This window comes from Meles meles, chromosome 8 (assembly GCF_922984935.1).
Source record: "Meles meles chromosome 8, mMelMel3.1 paternal haplotype, whole genome shotgun sequence".
Taxonomy (NCBI): domain Eukaryota; kingdom Metazoa; phylum Chordata; class Mammalia; order Carnivora; family Mustelidae; genus Meles; species Meles meles.
This window is the reverse complement of record NC_060073.1, coordinates 7,711,507-7,723,638: the sequence shown is the minus strand read 5'-3', so window position 1 is coordinate 7,723,638 and position 12,132 is coordinate 7,711,507. Positions and strand designations below refer to the sequence as shown.

At 55.6% G+C, this 12,132-nt stretch overlaps 1 protein-coding gene across 3 annotated transcripts; it reads right to left on the bottom strand.

Annotated features, from left to right (window-relative positions):
• Positions 1 to 321: 321 nt before the first annotated feature.
• BAD (BCL2 associated agonist of cell death) lies at positions 322 to 12,101 on the bottom strand. 3 transcript variants are annotated; one of them, XM_046014655.1, is made up of 4 exons: positions 11,975 to 12,101; positions 11,282 to 11,476; positions 1,374 to 1,567; positions 322 to 834 (listed from the first exon to the last, which is right to left on the bottom strand). In XM_046014655.1, the coding sequence occupies exons 1-4, from the start codon at positions 12,066 to 12,068 to the stop codon at positions 709 to 711; spliced, it is 609 nt and encodes a 202-aa protein (XP_045870611.1). In that variant the 5' UTR covers positions 12,069 to 12,101; the 3' UTR covers positions 322 to 708. The 3 variants fall into 3 exon arrangements, with proteins under 3 accessions (XP_045870611.1, XP_045870613.1, XP_045870612.1); XM_046014657.1 differs by having other exon boundaries at positions 11,964 to 11,987; XM_046014656.1 differs by lacking the exon at positions 11,975 to 12,101 and adding an exon at positions 11,760 to 11,859.
• Between the last annotated feature and the right edge of the window lie 31 nt (positions 12,102 to 12,132).

Sequence of the window (12,132 nt, the reverse complement as noted above, 5' to 3'; positions counted from 1 at the left end):
AACAAATGACCCTCCCTGGGGGCCGGCGGCACCGTTTGCAGAGTGCGGAATTCCGGCGGCCCGCCGGCCTGCAGTTCCCAATTACCATATTAGAGATAAGGACCCGGAGGTCCCCAAGGCCCGGCCGCGCTCCGCTTTCCGGAGGCCAAGCAGCCCTGGCTCTCTGGTCGCCGCCTGGACCCGTTCCCGGTCTCGGTTCCAGGTCGCTCGAAAAGAGCCTCGGTTTCTCTTATGTGTAAAGCGAAGACATCTTTTGAAACTGTCCGTGTTAGCGCTGCCCTCGCCTGCGAAGCCCCAAGCGACGGAGAGAGGAGACTGGGCGGCACAAACGCGGGGTTTATTAAGCACATGTCGCTGCAAGCGATGGCCCCCAGCGACACCGCGGAGGAAAGGATTCTGGTGAGAAGTCAGGACTTCGCGACTTGCAACTTGCAGACGCTGGGGGTAGCCCAGCGCCGGGGGCGGGGTCACAAGGCCACTTCCGGCGGCTAAGAGCGGATAAAACTTCAAAACTTCCGACGGGGACAAAACCCCTCCGTGCTCTTCGTACACACCGGAAGGAAATCGGGCTTTGGGTCAGATCGCCTCCTTCGAAAAGGAAAGGACTGATCCTCTTTCTTGCATAAAGCCTGCGGAAAAGACTTCCGCCCACACCCAAGATGGCCGCCGGCGGCGCCGGGAAAGGGAGGTTTCGGGCTGTGGGACGGGTCATTGGGAGGGGGCGGAGCCTCCTCTCCCCAAGTTCCGATCCCACCAGGACTGGATGACGCGCGTCCAACTGGGGCTTTGTCGCATCTGCGTGGCTGTGCCCGCGCTCTTCGGGCGAGGAAGTCCCTTCGGGTGGGAAGAGAGGGTTAAATGAGTTAGCCTGTCGTGGCAGCCCATGTCGGAGCCCTCCACCTCCGGAATCCCACCGCTGAGGTGCCCGGGGCCCTAAACCATAGCTCCCAGCATGCCCCTTACCGAGTGGCCTCCTGACCACTTACGGAAGCTCCAAGGGTCGCTTGGGCCCTTAGAAATGGGACTGGTTAGATCCCAGACACACCCTGCCAGGGGCGCTGGGGGAGAACGCTTAGGACCCTGTGAGTATCAGATCCCGAGACCTAGCCTCGAAGCCGGAACGGCAATTCCAGCGCTAAATAATTCTGAACTTGAGGCCAAAGAACCCGGATATCCGAAAGGGGCCGATCGCGAGCACTAATACCAGCATGCCTTGCGCCCCGAGGATTCCGGAAACTCAGGCTCTTTGGCCTTCTGACGCTCGGTCTGGACTACGGATACCGGCAGGCCCTGGGACGCAGGAAGAGTGGCCCGAGGCGTGGGCGGGGTGTCCCGAACTACAGATCCCGACATGCTTTGGGGCCGGCGCTCACCTTGAAGGAGCCCTGGAACTCGTCGCTCATCCTCCGGAGCTCGCGGCCATAACGCAGTGCAGCACAGAGGTTGGGGGGCGCTGAGCGCGAGCGCCCCCGGAAAGGGCTAAGCTCTTCCTCCTCCATTCCCTCATCTTCCTCGGTCCCCGCGGGGTACGAGCTGTGGCGACTCCGCGTCTCCACAGCCCCAGCGCCTGCACAACAGACGGGGGCCGCATGAGTCCCCACTCCTCTGCGCCTCCAGCTTTGCCAAAGCCCTCGGCACCAGCTCCCCGCCCGCTGATGTCCCTGGGTGCACAGTAGCTTGGCAGGTGCCTCAAAGTACCTCGGAGCCCCAGTTCAGTTCCTTCATACATAAAGGGAGGGAAGCTCGTGGGGCTTTTGTGAAGATTCGAATTATCTTCTCATTAATCCCATAAATCTTAATTGAGCCCCAATAATGGGCCAGGCCCTTAGTGTATTAAATGACCTCTGCTGCTGTCCGTGCCATAAAATAAGGGTGTGAGTCGCAAAGCTATCAATGCAAGGCCACGGGGCCTCAGTCCTTGGAGGAAATCAATCACTTGGATGCGATCTCCCGCCTTAGGCAGGGCTGAACTCCAGCTCTGCAAGTGACCCGCTGGGACCCATTTGTTTCACTGTTGTGGCCTAGGGAGACCTTGGGCCCTGGAGAGCAAGGACCAGTCAGCAGCATGTCTGTACCTCCCAAAACACCTGCTTTGGAGAAGAGTCTGGAAGGGTCTGTTGACTTTTTTTAAGGTAATGATTACGGAGCACTTACTATGTGCCAGCCCTGGGAATTCCCTCATGCTCCTAACCAGCCTAAGAAATGAGTGCTAACACGGCCTCCCATTTTACAGACGAGAAGACAGAGGCTTAGAGAGTGGAGACTTGTCCACAGTCGCACAGTATGATGCTCTCAGGTTGGAAGTCTCTTGACTTCCAGAGTTCAGTGATCAACCAATGAGCTACACCTCTTCCCCTATCAGACCACCCTTCAGCTCTGAGCCAGTGTGCTCACCCATGTGGGGGTAGACCTGTCCCCGACTACCAGTGGCAGTGAAAGGTCACATAAAACAACGTGAAAGTGCTCTGGAAACTGGAAGTACACGACAGGTTGTCTTTCATGGTCACCTCTCCTGTGTTCTTAGTCTGTCTGACCTATGTACTGTGTGCTGTTCCTCCATTCCCACCAACCCCACCCCCAAATCTAGACCAACAAAGACCTAGAACCAGTCCCAGGAGCAAAACCCCAGAGCTACCTAGTACCGTGAAAGCCAGCAGGGAAGTGGTGCAGGGGAAGGTGCTCAGGGGCCCTGGCAAGGCCCATCTGTCAGGGAAGGCGTTTTGGAGGAAGATTTAGGCTCAGAAGCCATGGCAAAACTGTCTCAGCCTCTCCCAAAGGACCTTATGCAAAGCCCTGCGGGTCACTTTCAGGGGCCATAGGGCCTCCAAGGGGCCCAGCTCCAGAGACGGGACTAAGAAAGCTAACAAGGGAAGAGGTTGCTGGATCCAGAAAGGCCTAGGCTAAGAGGGTGGTCCGAGCTCCTGGCTGTTCTGAGCTTTACTGAAGTTCAGGCCCAAGGTCGGACAGGAACACCGTGAGGCCTCTGAGGAGTGAGGTGGAAGTGGGGAACAGGAAGCTAAATCAGAAATTGGGACTAGGGATACAGGCTGGAAGAGTCAGGAACAGAAACACCCTTGACAAGGACACGCCCACCCACGGAGCACGTTTCCAGTTCTGTGGGGTGTGGAGGCAGGGCAGAGGCAGGGCCCCACCTCAACCAGTTTAATTTCCTGCTTTGTGATTTTAGCCCCCGCCCCTTATTTTAAGATTCTATTTATTTATTTGAGAAAGGAAGAGAGTGCATGCTCATGGGCAGGGGGTGGGGCATGATGAGTAGGAGCCCCACTACGGGGCCATCCAGATGCCCCACCTTGGGCCCTTCCTACTGGGGCCTCAGTGTCTTCCTCTATGAAATGGGGGCAGGGGTGGCTCAGTCAGTTGGGTGTCTGCCTTCAGCTCTAGCCCTGCATGGGGCTCCCTGCTCAATGTGTAGTCTGCCTCTCCCTCTCCATCTGCCTCTTTCCCAGCTCATGCTCTAATAAAATAAAATCATTAATCTTAAAAAAAAAAAAAAAAAGAGGGGCCCCTGGGGGGCTCACACGGTTAGGGGGTTAAATGTCTGCCTTCAGCTCAGGTCATGATCCCAGGCTCCCTCTTCCTCTGCCCCTCCCCCCACTCATGCTCTTTCTCCAATAAATAAATCTTAAAGAATAAAAAAAAAAGTAAAAATAAATGAATGGAGGCAGTCCCCGTCTCCCAGGACCACCCCAATAACAGATGAGACAAGGAGAGAACCAGGTTCCAACCCCTTTTACATCCTGAAACCTCCCAGCTTCCCAGTGAGGCGGCTGCAAAGTCCCATCCCCCACCCCCCCCCACCCATGCTGCAAGAGGAAGGGGAGGCACCTAGAGGTTAGGAACTTGCCAGAGGTCCTGCAGCGGGCACACCCTCCTGGCCACTTATGGGCTCAAGGAACGTCAGCTGTTCTCCTTCACTAGCTTTTAAGAAAGCGCACAAACACCACACTTGACAGATGCCAGGTCCTAAGAGTCAGAAAGCGAGTGACTTGCGGGGTGGCCACTTGGTCTGGGCGCCATGCCCTTGCCCGGAAATCAGAAGAGCACTGGCCATGTCAGGCTCACAGTTCTTCACCTGAATCAGTTCATTACGTCCCAACACACCCTATGAGGAAGGTTCCTCACTATCCCCATTTTACGGAGGAGAAGACTAAGGCCCAGAGAGGGTAAGTCACTTCCCCGATGTCACCCAGCTTGTGGGTGGCAGCGCTGAGATCCAAACCCAACCAGTCTGGCTCCAGGGCCTGTGCCCTTACTGGTCATGCCTCAAGTTCCCAACATCCGCCCCACAGGCCACCCTGGGGGTGCCACTCAGGGAAGGCATCTCTGGGCCCTCCGTGAGTGTCAGCCCTACCAGGAACCCATCCTCTGGGGCAGGCTCTTTCCGCCAAAGCCCTGGATTTCGCGATGCCCAGCCAGCCACCGTCAGAATGACAATCATACATGTAAACTGAGCTTTTAAAAGTGTCCTTCTTTGTACTGGGAAAAAAAAAAACAAACGGGAGGAATTTTCTGTGAACTCCCTGGGGCAGTGGACATGCTCACTGTGAACCATCCTACTCTCCAATCAGCTCTCACCTGGCACATTCCCACATCCCGGGGCTGGACAGAAGGGGCCTCTCCCCACTCTGGGGAAGTGAGGTGGGAGGGAGAGGGAGCAGCTCTCGCCTGGGCTGGAGCTAGGGTGGGTGCTCAGGCTTGCCCACGCACACCACCCTCTCAGGCCGCCGGAGGCTGGGGTGGGGGAAAGGGAGGGGCCCTAAGCCCCAGCAAAATTTTAAATGCTTTACCATGGTGCCTCTGGATAAGTGGGTGGGGGCCGGACACATCCAAGTGATCGATTCGGAGAGCATCCTTACACACTTTATCAAAACGCTGGTGTTCCTGGCAGCAGGAGGCAGTGACGCTTGGCCATGGGGCAACACGGGGCAACACGGGGCAACGTGGGGTTTGAATCCAGCTCTCCTGCCTGCAGGAACTCACCTACCACTTGCCTCCTGCCCCCAGCAGGCAGCCAGGCTGGTGGCCCAGCTGAGCATGCGTGTGGGGCCCATCAGCTTCTAGCGCCTGCAGGAAGCCCAGGCTCCCTGTCTACCCTAAAGCCATCTGGGGTACAGAAATCCCTTACTGGCCTGCAAAGAACACACCCCATCTTGCGCGGAGCTGCTGAATCAGAAAAACACTCTATAGCAAGAGCTGGCAAATGTTTTGGGTAAAGGGCCAGAGAAGAAATGTTTTGGGCCACTGCAGGCCACACGGTCTCTGTGCCAACTTCTCAGTTCTGTGGTCATTGCTTGAAAGAAGCTATGAGCGATATAGAATTGTGTTGCTGTATTCCACTAAAATGTTTATAATGTCAAAACCATTCTTAGCTCACAGGCTGACAAAAAAAAAAATAGGGGTTTAGCCTGTGGCTGTGGTTTGCCAACCCCTGCCCTAAATCCAACTGTGTCTGTCCTCTGCCCAAAACCTTCAACGGCTCCCCACTGCCAAGGAAGTAAAGTCCAAACTCCTTAGTGTGGCTTTCAAGGCCTTTACATTCTGATTCTAACTTAACCTTTCCTTGTCCATTATCAGGAGGCATGGGTTGTCCAAGTCCACGGCAGTCATCAGCTCTGCTCAGGGTCTGGGTCAACAACTCACATTAACAACGAAAGCAACAGGGGCGCCTGGGTGGCTCAGTCAGTCAAGCGTCTGCCTTCAGCTCAGGTCATGATCCCACCACCCTGGGGTCAAGTCCCATATCAGGCTCCTTGCTCAGTGGGGAGCCTGCTTTTCTCCCTGCCTGTTGCTCTCCCTGCTTGTGTGCTCTCTAACAAAGAAATAAAAATTAACAACAACAACAACGGCAACAATTGTTGCAGTCTAGTAAAAGCAGCAAAGGTTCCTCTGGGCCAGGCACTGTCTCTTTTTTCTTTTTTTTTATAAAGTTATTTATTTATTTATTTGACAGAGGAGACAGAGATCACAAGCAGAGAGGCAGGCAGAGAGAGAGGGGGAAGGAGCCTCCCAGCTAAGCAGAGAGCCCGATGTGGGGCTCGATCCCAGGACCCTGAGATCAGGACCCCAGCCAAAGGCAGAGTCTTTTTTTTTTTTTTTTTAAAGATTTTATTTATTTATTTGACAGAGAGAGATCACAAGCAGACAGAGAGGCAGGCAGAGAGAGAGAGAGAGGGAAGCAGGCTCGCCACTGAGCAGAGAGCCCGATGCGGGACTCGATCCCAGGACCCTGAGATCATGACCTGAGCCGAAGGCAGAGTCTTAACCCACAGAGCCACCCGGGCGCCCGCAGGCACTGTTTCTAAGCACTTTTCCCTCTATTTTTTTTTTTTTTTTGAGAAGCTTCTTCTTTTTCTTTTGAAGATTTTATTTATTTGAGAGAGAGAGACAGAGTGAGAGAGAACACGAGCAGGGTGACAGGTAGAGGGAGAAGCAGACTCCCTGCTAACCAGGGAGCCCGGATGCGGGGGGCTGGATCCTGGGGCTCCAGGATCATGACCTGAGCTGAAGGCAGACTCTTAACCGACTGAACTGCCTAGGCGTCCCAGCACGTTTCCCATATTAACTGATCCGATCCCCCCCTATAAGAAGGGAAGATGAGTTTCTATTCTCACTTTATGGATAAGAAAACTGAGGCAGACAGTTAACTCGCCTGCTCAAGTTCAGCAGCTAAGGAAGGGTGGGGCGGTGTTTGAACCCTGTGGTCTGGCCCCACTGGGCGATCCTCCCTCCCTCCCCACCATCCACACACACTCCCTCTGCTCCCAGTGCACCTACCTGTCCTGGGCCCTGGGCCATGTGCTGGGGCTGTCATAGCACAAAAGGTGTCAGTCTCTGCCCTGGGGACATGCACACGTCCAGTCCCACAGGGCCCAGGGCGCAGAATGACGGGACTCAGCAGGCCTGGAGGGGCCGGGGCTCTGTGGCTCCCAAAGAGCAACCCCCACCCATGCCTTGCTGATCTTTTCTGGGAAAATCACTGGCTTTTCCACATTGAAAACTAAGTCCAGAGGTGGGTGGGGGTAGGGGGTACCTGGGTGAGGGAATGAGTGCTGTTACATGCAACTGATGAGTCACTGACCTCCAACTCTGAAACTGGTAATACACTATACGTTAATGAGTTAAATTTAAATTAAAAAAAGAAAACTAAGTCAAAAGTTTAAGAACTCCCGTCAATGGCTACTTTCTCCCTTGCCGTCCTCCTCATGGAAGGGTCTGGAGCTGGCGGAGGTGCCCCCACCGTCAGGCCCCACACTCACTGGTGCAGGAGCTTCCTCCAGTCCTGACCTCGTTCACTCCCAGGACCCAAATGGCCCTACGGCTTTCCAGCCTCGCCCTCCTTCCCCTGGAGAGACCCTTCAGGAACCCATCCTAAGCCTCCCGGCTCCTACCTGGCTGGCTCCCTCCCCTGGAAGCCCACTCTAGTGATGCCAGAACTCCCAGAGCCAGCCTGCACCCCACACCAAGACCACTGCCTCTCCGCGCAGACACCCTCAAGCACCCCTCCCCAGCTGGGCTGAGTCAGGTACAGCTCTGGCTAAACTCTAACTCCCAGCTGGACCCTTGGACCCCCAGGCTGAAGAAAAGCATAGCCATGCCGCCTCCGCTGAAATTCATGGCCACGGGTGCCTGGGTGGCTCAGTCGGTTAAGCATCTCAGGCCAAGCATCTCAGGCCATAGTAATCCCAGGGTCCTGGGAGGGAGCCCCACATCGGGCTCCCTGCTCAGCGGGAAGCCTGCTTCTCCATCTCCCACTCCCCCTGCTTGTGTTCCCTCTCTCTTCTTTGTCTCTGACAAATAAATAAGTAAGTAAGTAAATAAATAAATAAAACCTTTAAAAAAAAAAAAAGGCGCGTCTGCCTTCTGCTCAGGTCATGCTCCCAAGGTCCTGGGATTGAGTACCACTCAAGTTCCTTGCTCAGCAGGGAGTCTGCTTCTCCCTGTCCCTCTGCCGTTCTTGGCCACTCCTGTTTTTTTTTTCTCTCTCTCTCTCACTCTCGAATAAACAAGCAAAATCTTTAGGGGGAAAAAAAAAGTTTATAATTAAAAAAAAAAAAAAGGAATTGGTGACATGGCACCCTTGACATTGCCCAGCCCACCTGGCATACTTGGGGACGGATGACCACTTCAAGACTGATCTGCTCTCCATCCACCCTTTCCTGGAGAAACTGGCAGCAGCCACAAGAGAAACTTCTGCTGGGGCCCCTGAGTGACTCAGTTGTTAACCGTGTGCCTTCGAGGCTCAAGTCCTGATCCCAGAGTCCTGGGATCGAGCCCCGCATCAGGCTCCCAGATGAGTGGGAAGCCTGCTTCTCCCTCTCCCACTCCCCGGGCTTGTATTCCTTCTCTCACATCTCTGTCAAATAAATAAAATCTTTTTTTTTTTTTTTAAGATTTTATTTATTCATTTGACAGAGAGAGATCACAAGTAGGCAGAGAGGCAGGCAGAGAGGAGGAAGCAGGCTCCCTTCAGAGCAGAGAGCCGGACGTGGGACTGGATCCCAGGACCCTGAGATCATGACCCGAGCCGAAGGCAGCGGCTTAAACCACTGAGCCACCCAGGCGCCCCCAAATAAATAAAATCTTAAAAAAGAAAAAAAGAGAGAGAGAGAAACTTCTACTACTTCCCATTTAGTGTCTACTCACAACCACGCACTCCTGTCCACTGTCTCGCATTTAGCCGAGCCAGCCCTCCCCAGGTGCCAGACCCTGGTGTCCTACTCGAGGACATCTCTCTAGTTAGCGTCCCTTCTCTCCTACCTCATATGGTATAGTCCCCTGGCTCCTGGATTACCCCGCTCAGCTTCTCGACAAGCTATTTTCTTTCCCCTGAAACAACAAAACAACAACAGCAACCAAAAAACCAACCCCTCCTTGGGTCTTCGCTGCACCCCTTCCCTGGAGCACAGCTGCCCAAAGGGGGCTCCCCTTTCTGTCTCCACCTCTCTTCCCGTTATCCCTCCCTTCTGAGCGGTGGCCAGCCCTCCCCACATCTCCTCACCCAAACTGCAACGGCGCGGGCGACTCCAGCGGCCTTCTCCCAGACCTCCAGCCAGAAGCAATCCCTGCCAGGCTCCTGGTTTCCCTCCCATCCTGCTAATTCCGTCTCTGCTGGCCCCCTCTGAAGGCCGAAGCCCCAGGCTCAGACCACGCCCCCACCTGTCTGCACTGGCTGCCTAGGCCTCAGAGAACACTACCTCTGGGATTGACAACTCCCAGGTGCATAAATCCCTCCTGGGCCTATCCCTACTGGAAACCTCCAACTGGCTGCCCAGAAAGGCTCCCCTACCCTCACCTGGCCCACACCAGGCTCCTGATTTGGCTGTAGTTCCGTCAGAGTCAAGCGCAGGGTCCTCCAGGTGCCCAGCCCAGATGCCTTGCCGCCCTCCCTGACTCCTCTCTCTCCTGCACGCCCCACACCCAGTTTGTGGGCAAATCCTGCCAGTTCTACCCACGAAATCAATCCAGGGCCCAGCTGTGTGCCCCTTCCTCTGCCTCCAACAGGCACAAGCCATCATCCTCCCTCACTGCGACTCTCCCAGCAGCACCCCCACGGGGCTGCTTTTGCCCATTGCAGACTAGTCTCAACGCAGGGGCCCTGGTGATGTTCTTGATCCGGTATCAGACAGCCCTGCCTCGGCTCCCTGTCCTCCCACGTGTTTTCACTCAAAGTGAAAGCCAAGGTCCTGGCAGGGGCCTTCTAGGCCCCGCCCAGATGCTCCTCCCACCATTCATCTCCCCTGCTGCATCTCGACCTCTCCTCCCTCCGCGACCTAGACTGTGTCCTGCCCTCAGGGCCTTTGCATCGGCCCTTCCCTAGGCTGGGCTATTTTTCCAGCCAGATCTGTTTCTCAGGGGATATGGGCAGGGCTCACCTCTCACCACCTTCTAACCTTGCTTCTTCTTCTTTTTTTTTTTAGATTTTTTTATGTATTTATTTGACAGACAGAAATCACAACTAGGCAGAGAGGCAGGCAGAGAGAGAGGAGGAAGCAGGCTCCCCACCGAGCAGAGAGCCTGATGCGGGGCTCGATCCCAGGACCCTGAGATCATGACCCGAGCCAAAGGCAGAGGCTTTAACCCACTGAGCCACCCAGGCGCCCCTAACCTTGCTTCTTACCACCCTGGGCTGACCCTGCCCACCTCCATCAGAGTCCCTCCCCCAGCCTTCTGGTACTCCGGATCCAGAGAGAAAGTAAAGAATGCTTCTGGCACCGCCAGGACCGCACTACAGCCTTTGTTTGTTTGTTGATGGCCTGTCTCTTCCCACTCAACTAGAACCTGGAGGAACCACAAAGAGCAAGGACTTTTGTCTCTTTTGTTCACTAACGTACCCCCTGGCGGCTGGGGCAGCACGCGGCACAAATGAAGCCCTTGATACTGAAGGTGAGGAGGAACCCCGAGGCTGAGGCCGGGTGGGGTGGAAAGCTGCGAGCAGCCAAGTGCAAAGATCTGGACGGTAAAGGAGTTAAAGCCTTTGGGGTTCAGTCTGACAAAGTGTCTGTGCGCGGGCTAGGGAGGAGGACTTCATAAGCCTTCTTGTTCTTGAACCTGGGGATGGGGGTCGTTCTGGCTTCATGACGTTAAGGATAGGAGTTTTGTTTATAGAAGATCTCTATGGTTGTTCCAGGTGCCAAGAGCTGGGGTTGGGCACTGGGGAGAAACGGCTGCCATTCCTCCTGTGTCCATCCTTTCTTTCAGCTCAGCACTGGGTCCCCTTGCTGAGTGTGTCCAGACCCCTTCTCCTCCATCTATCTTTCTTGTTATGTAAAGGTAGTGTTGTTGTATTTTAGATTTTATTTACTTATTTGACAGAGACACAGCGAGAGTGGAAACACAAGCAGGGGGAGTGGGAGAGGGAAAAGCAGGCTTCCCGCTGAGCAGGGAGCCTGATGCAGAGCTCCATCTCAGGACCCTGGGGTCATGACTGGAGCCCAAGGCAGACGCTTAACGACTGAGCCACCCAGGCGCCCCTGTCTCTGGGAGATTTCTGTGCTGGTCCTAGGCTAACAGCTACATTCCTTGAGCATTTACTATGCACTGGCACTATAATTAAGTGCTTCCTATATATTTCTGGTATCATCCCAACAGCCCTACAACGGTGGTGATTAATTGCTCTGTTTTACAGAAGAGGAAACTGAGGTGCAGACAGGTTAGGCACTTACTCGAAGCCAGCCAGTTAGTGGGGATGCCGCTGGGATGTGGGGAGCTACTGGGCTGGGGGCAAGGTGGACAGGCAGGTGGTTGGGGGGTGGGTACCTACCTCCATGGTGGCTGCTGCTGGCCGGCTGCCCCTGCTGGTGACCAGCTTCCCCTAGGAGGCCTGGGGCCGTCTGCAGGTGCTTGCCAAGGCCTGGGGGTTGATCCCCTGTGGGGCTGGGGCCCAGGCCCCTATCTGCAGGGCTGGAGTCTTCCTGCTCACTGGGCTCAAACTCTGGGATCTGGAACATGCTCTGGGCTGTGGGGGCAAGATGGCAGGTAGTTAGGGCACAAGCTGGGGCAAATGGTGGCTGGTGAAGGGAGAGGCAGATAACTGTAGTTCCCTCTCCCACCTTAGAACCCCACATTCACCCTGCCTCCCAGGCCCGGATCTGTCCACTGAGCCTAGCCGGGCAGGTCCTTCAGCCTATCCACCCAGGACCGAACTCTCCTCTTTTGGAGCCCTGGTGCTGTGAAGCAGTCCCAGTCCCCAACTCAGACCCAGGCCCAACCTGCCCTCGGTGGCGGCACACGAGTCTTACCCCAAGCCCGATCTCGAGGAGGCCCCTGACCCGGGCCTGCCGCCTCCCTCTAGTACCGAGGGAGCCCGGCCCTAGTTGCCCGGGCAACGGGAACTGTCACCGACCCGGCCCAATCAGCTCTTGAAATGTCACTAGGGCTGGCCAGGGGGCGTGGCCGCCCTGGCCCAGCCTCCGCCCCCGCCCGCGGACAGGCTCCCTGCCCACCGTCGTCCTACTAGGTCCCTGTCTCGCCTCCCGCCGTTCGGTTCCCGACTTCCTTGTGCCCGAGCCATGTGTGGGAGCAGATGAGGGATTCTCTGGGGTCCCCATTTGGAACCTGGAGACCAGCTTCTGCTGACAAGCCCTTCAGCCCCTCTGGGCCTTAGTCTCCACT

Coding starts and splice junctions, on each gene's coding strand:
- BAD (XM_046014655.1), bottom strand. CDS start 12,068: ATGGGGACCCCAGAGAATCCCTCATCTGCTCCCACACATGGCTCGGGC. Junction 1,568..11,281: donor CAGCAGCAGCCACCATGGAG/GTAGGTACCCAC, acceptor TCTGTTGTGCAG/GCGCTGGGGCTGTGGAGACG. Junction 835..1,373: donor AGTTCCAGGGCTCCTTCAAG/GTGAGCGCCGGC, acceptor TCCCACCCGAAG/GGACTTCCTCGCCCGAAGAG.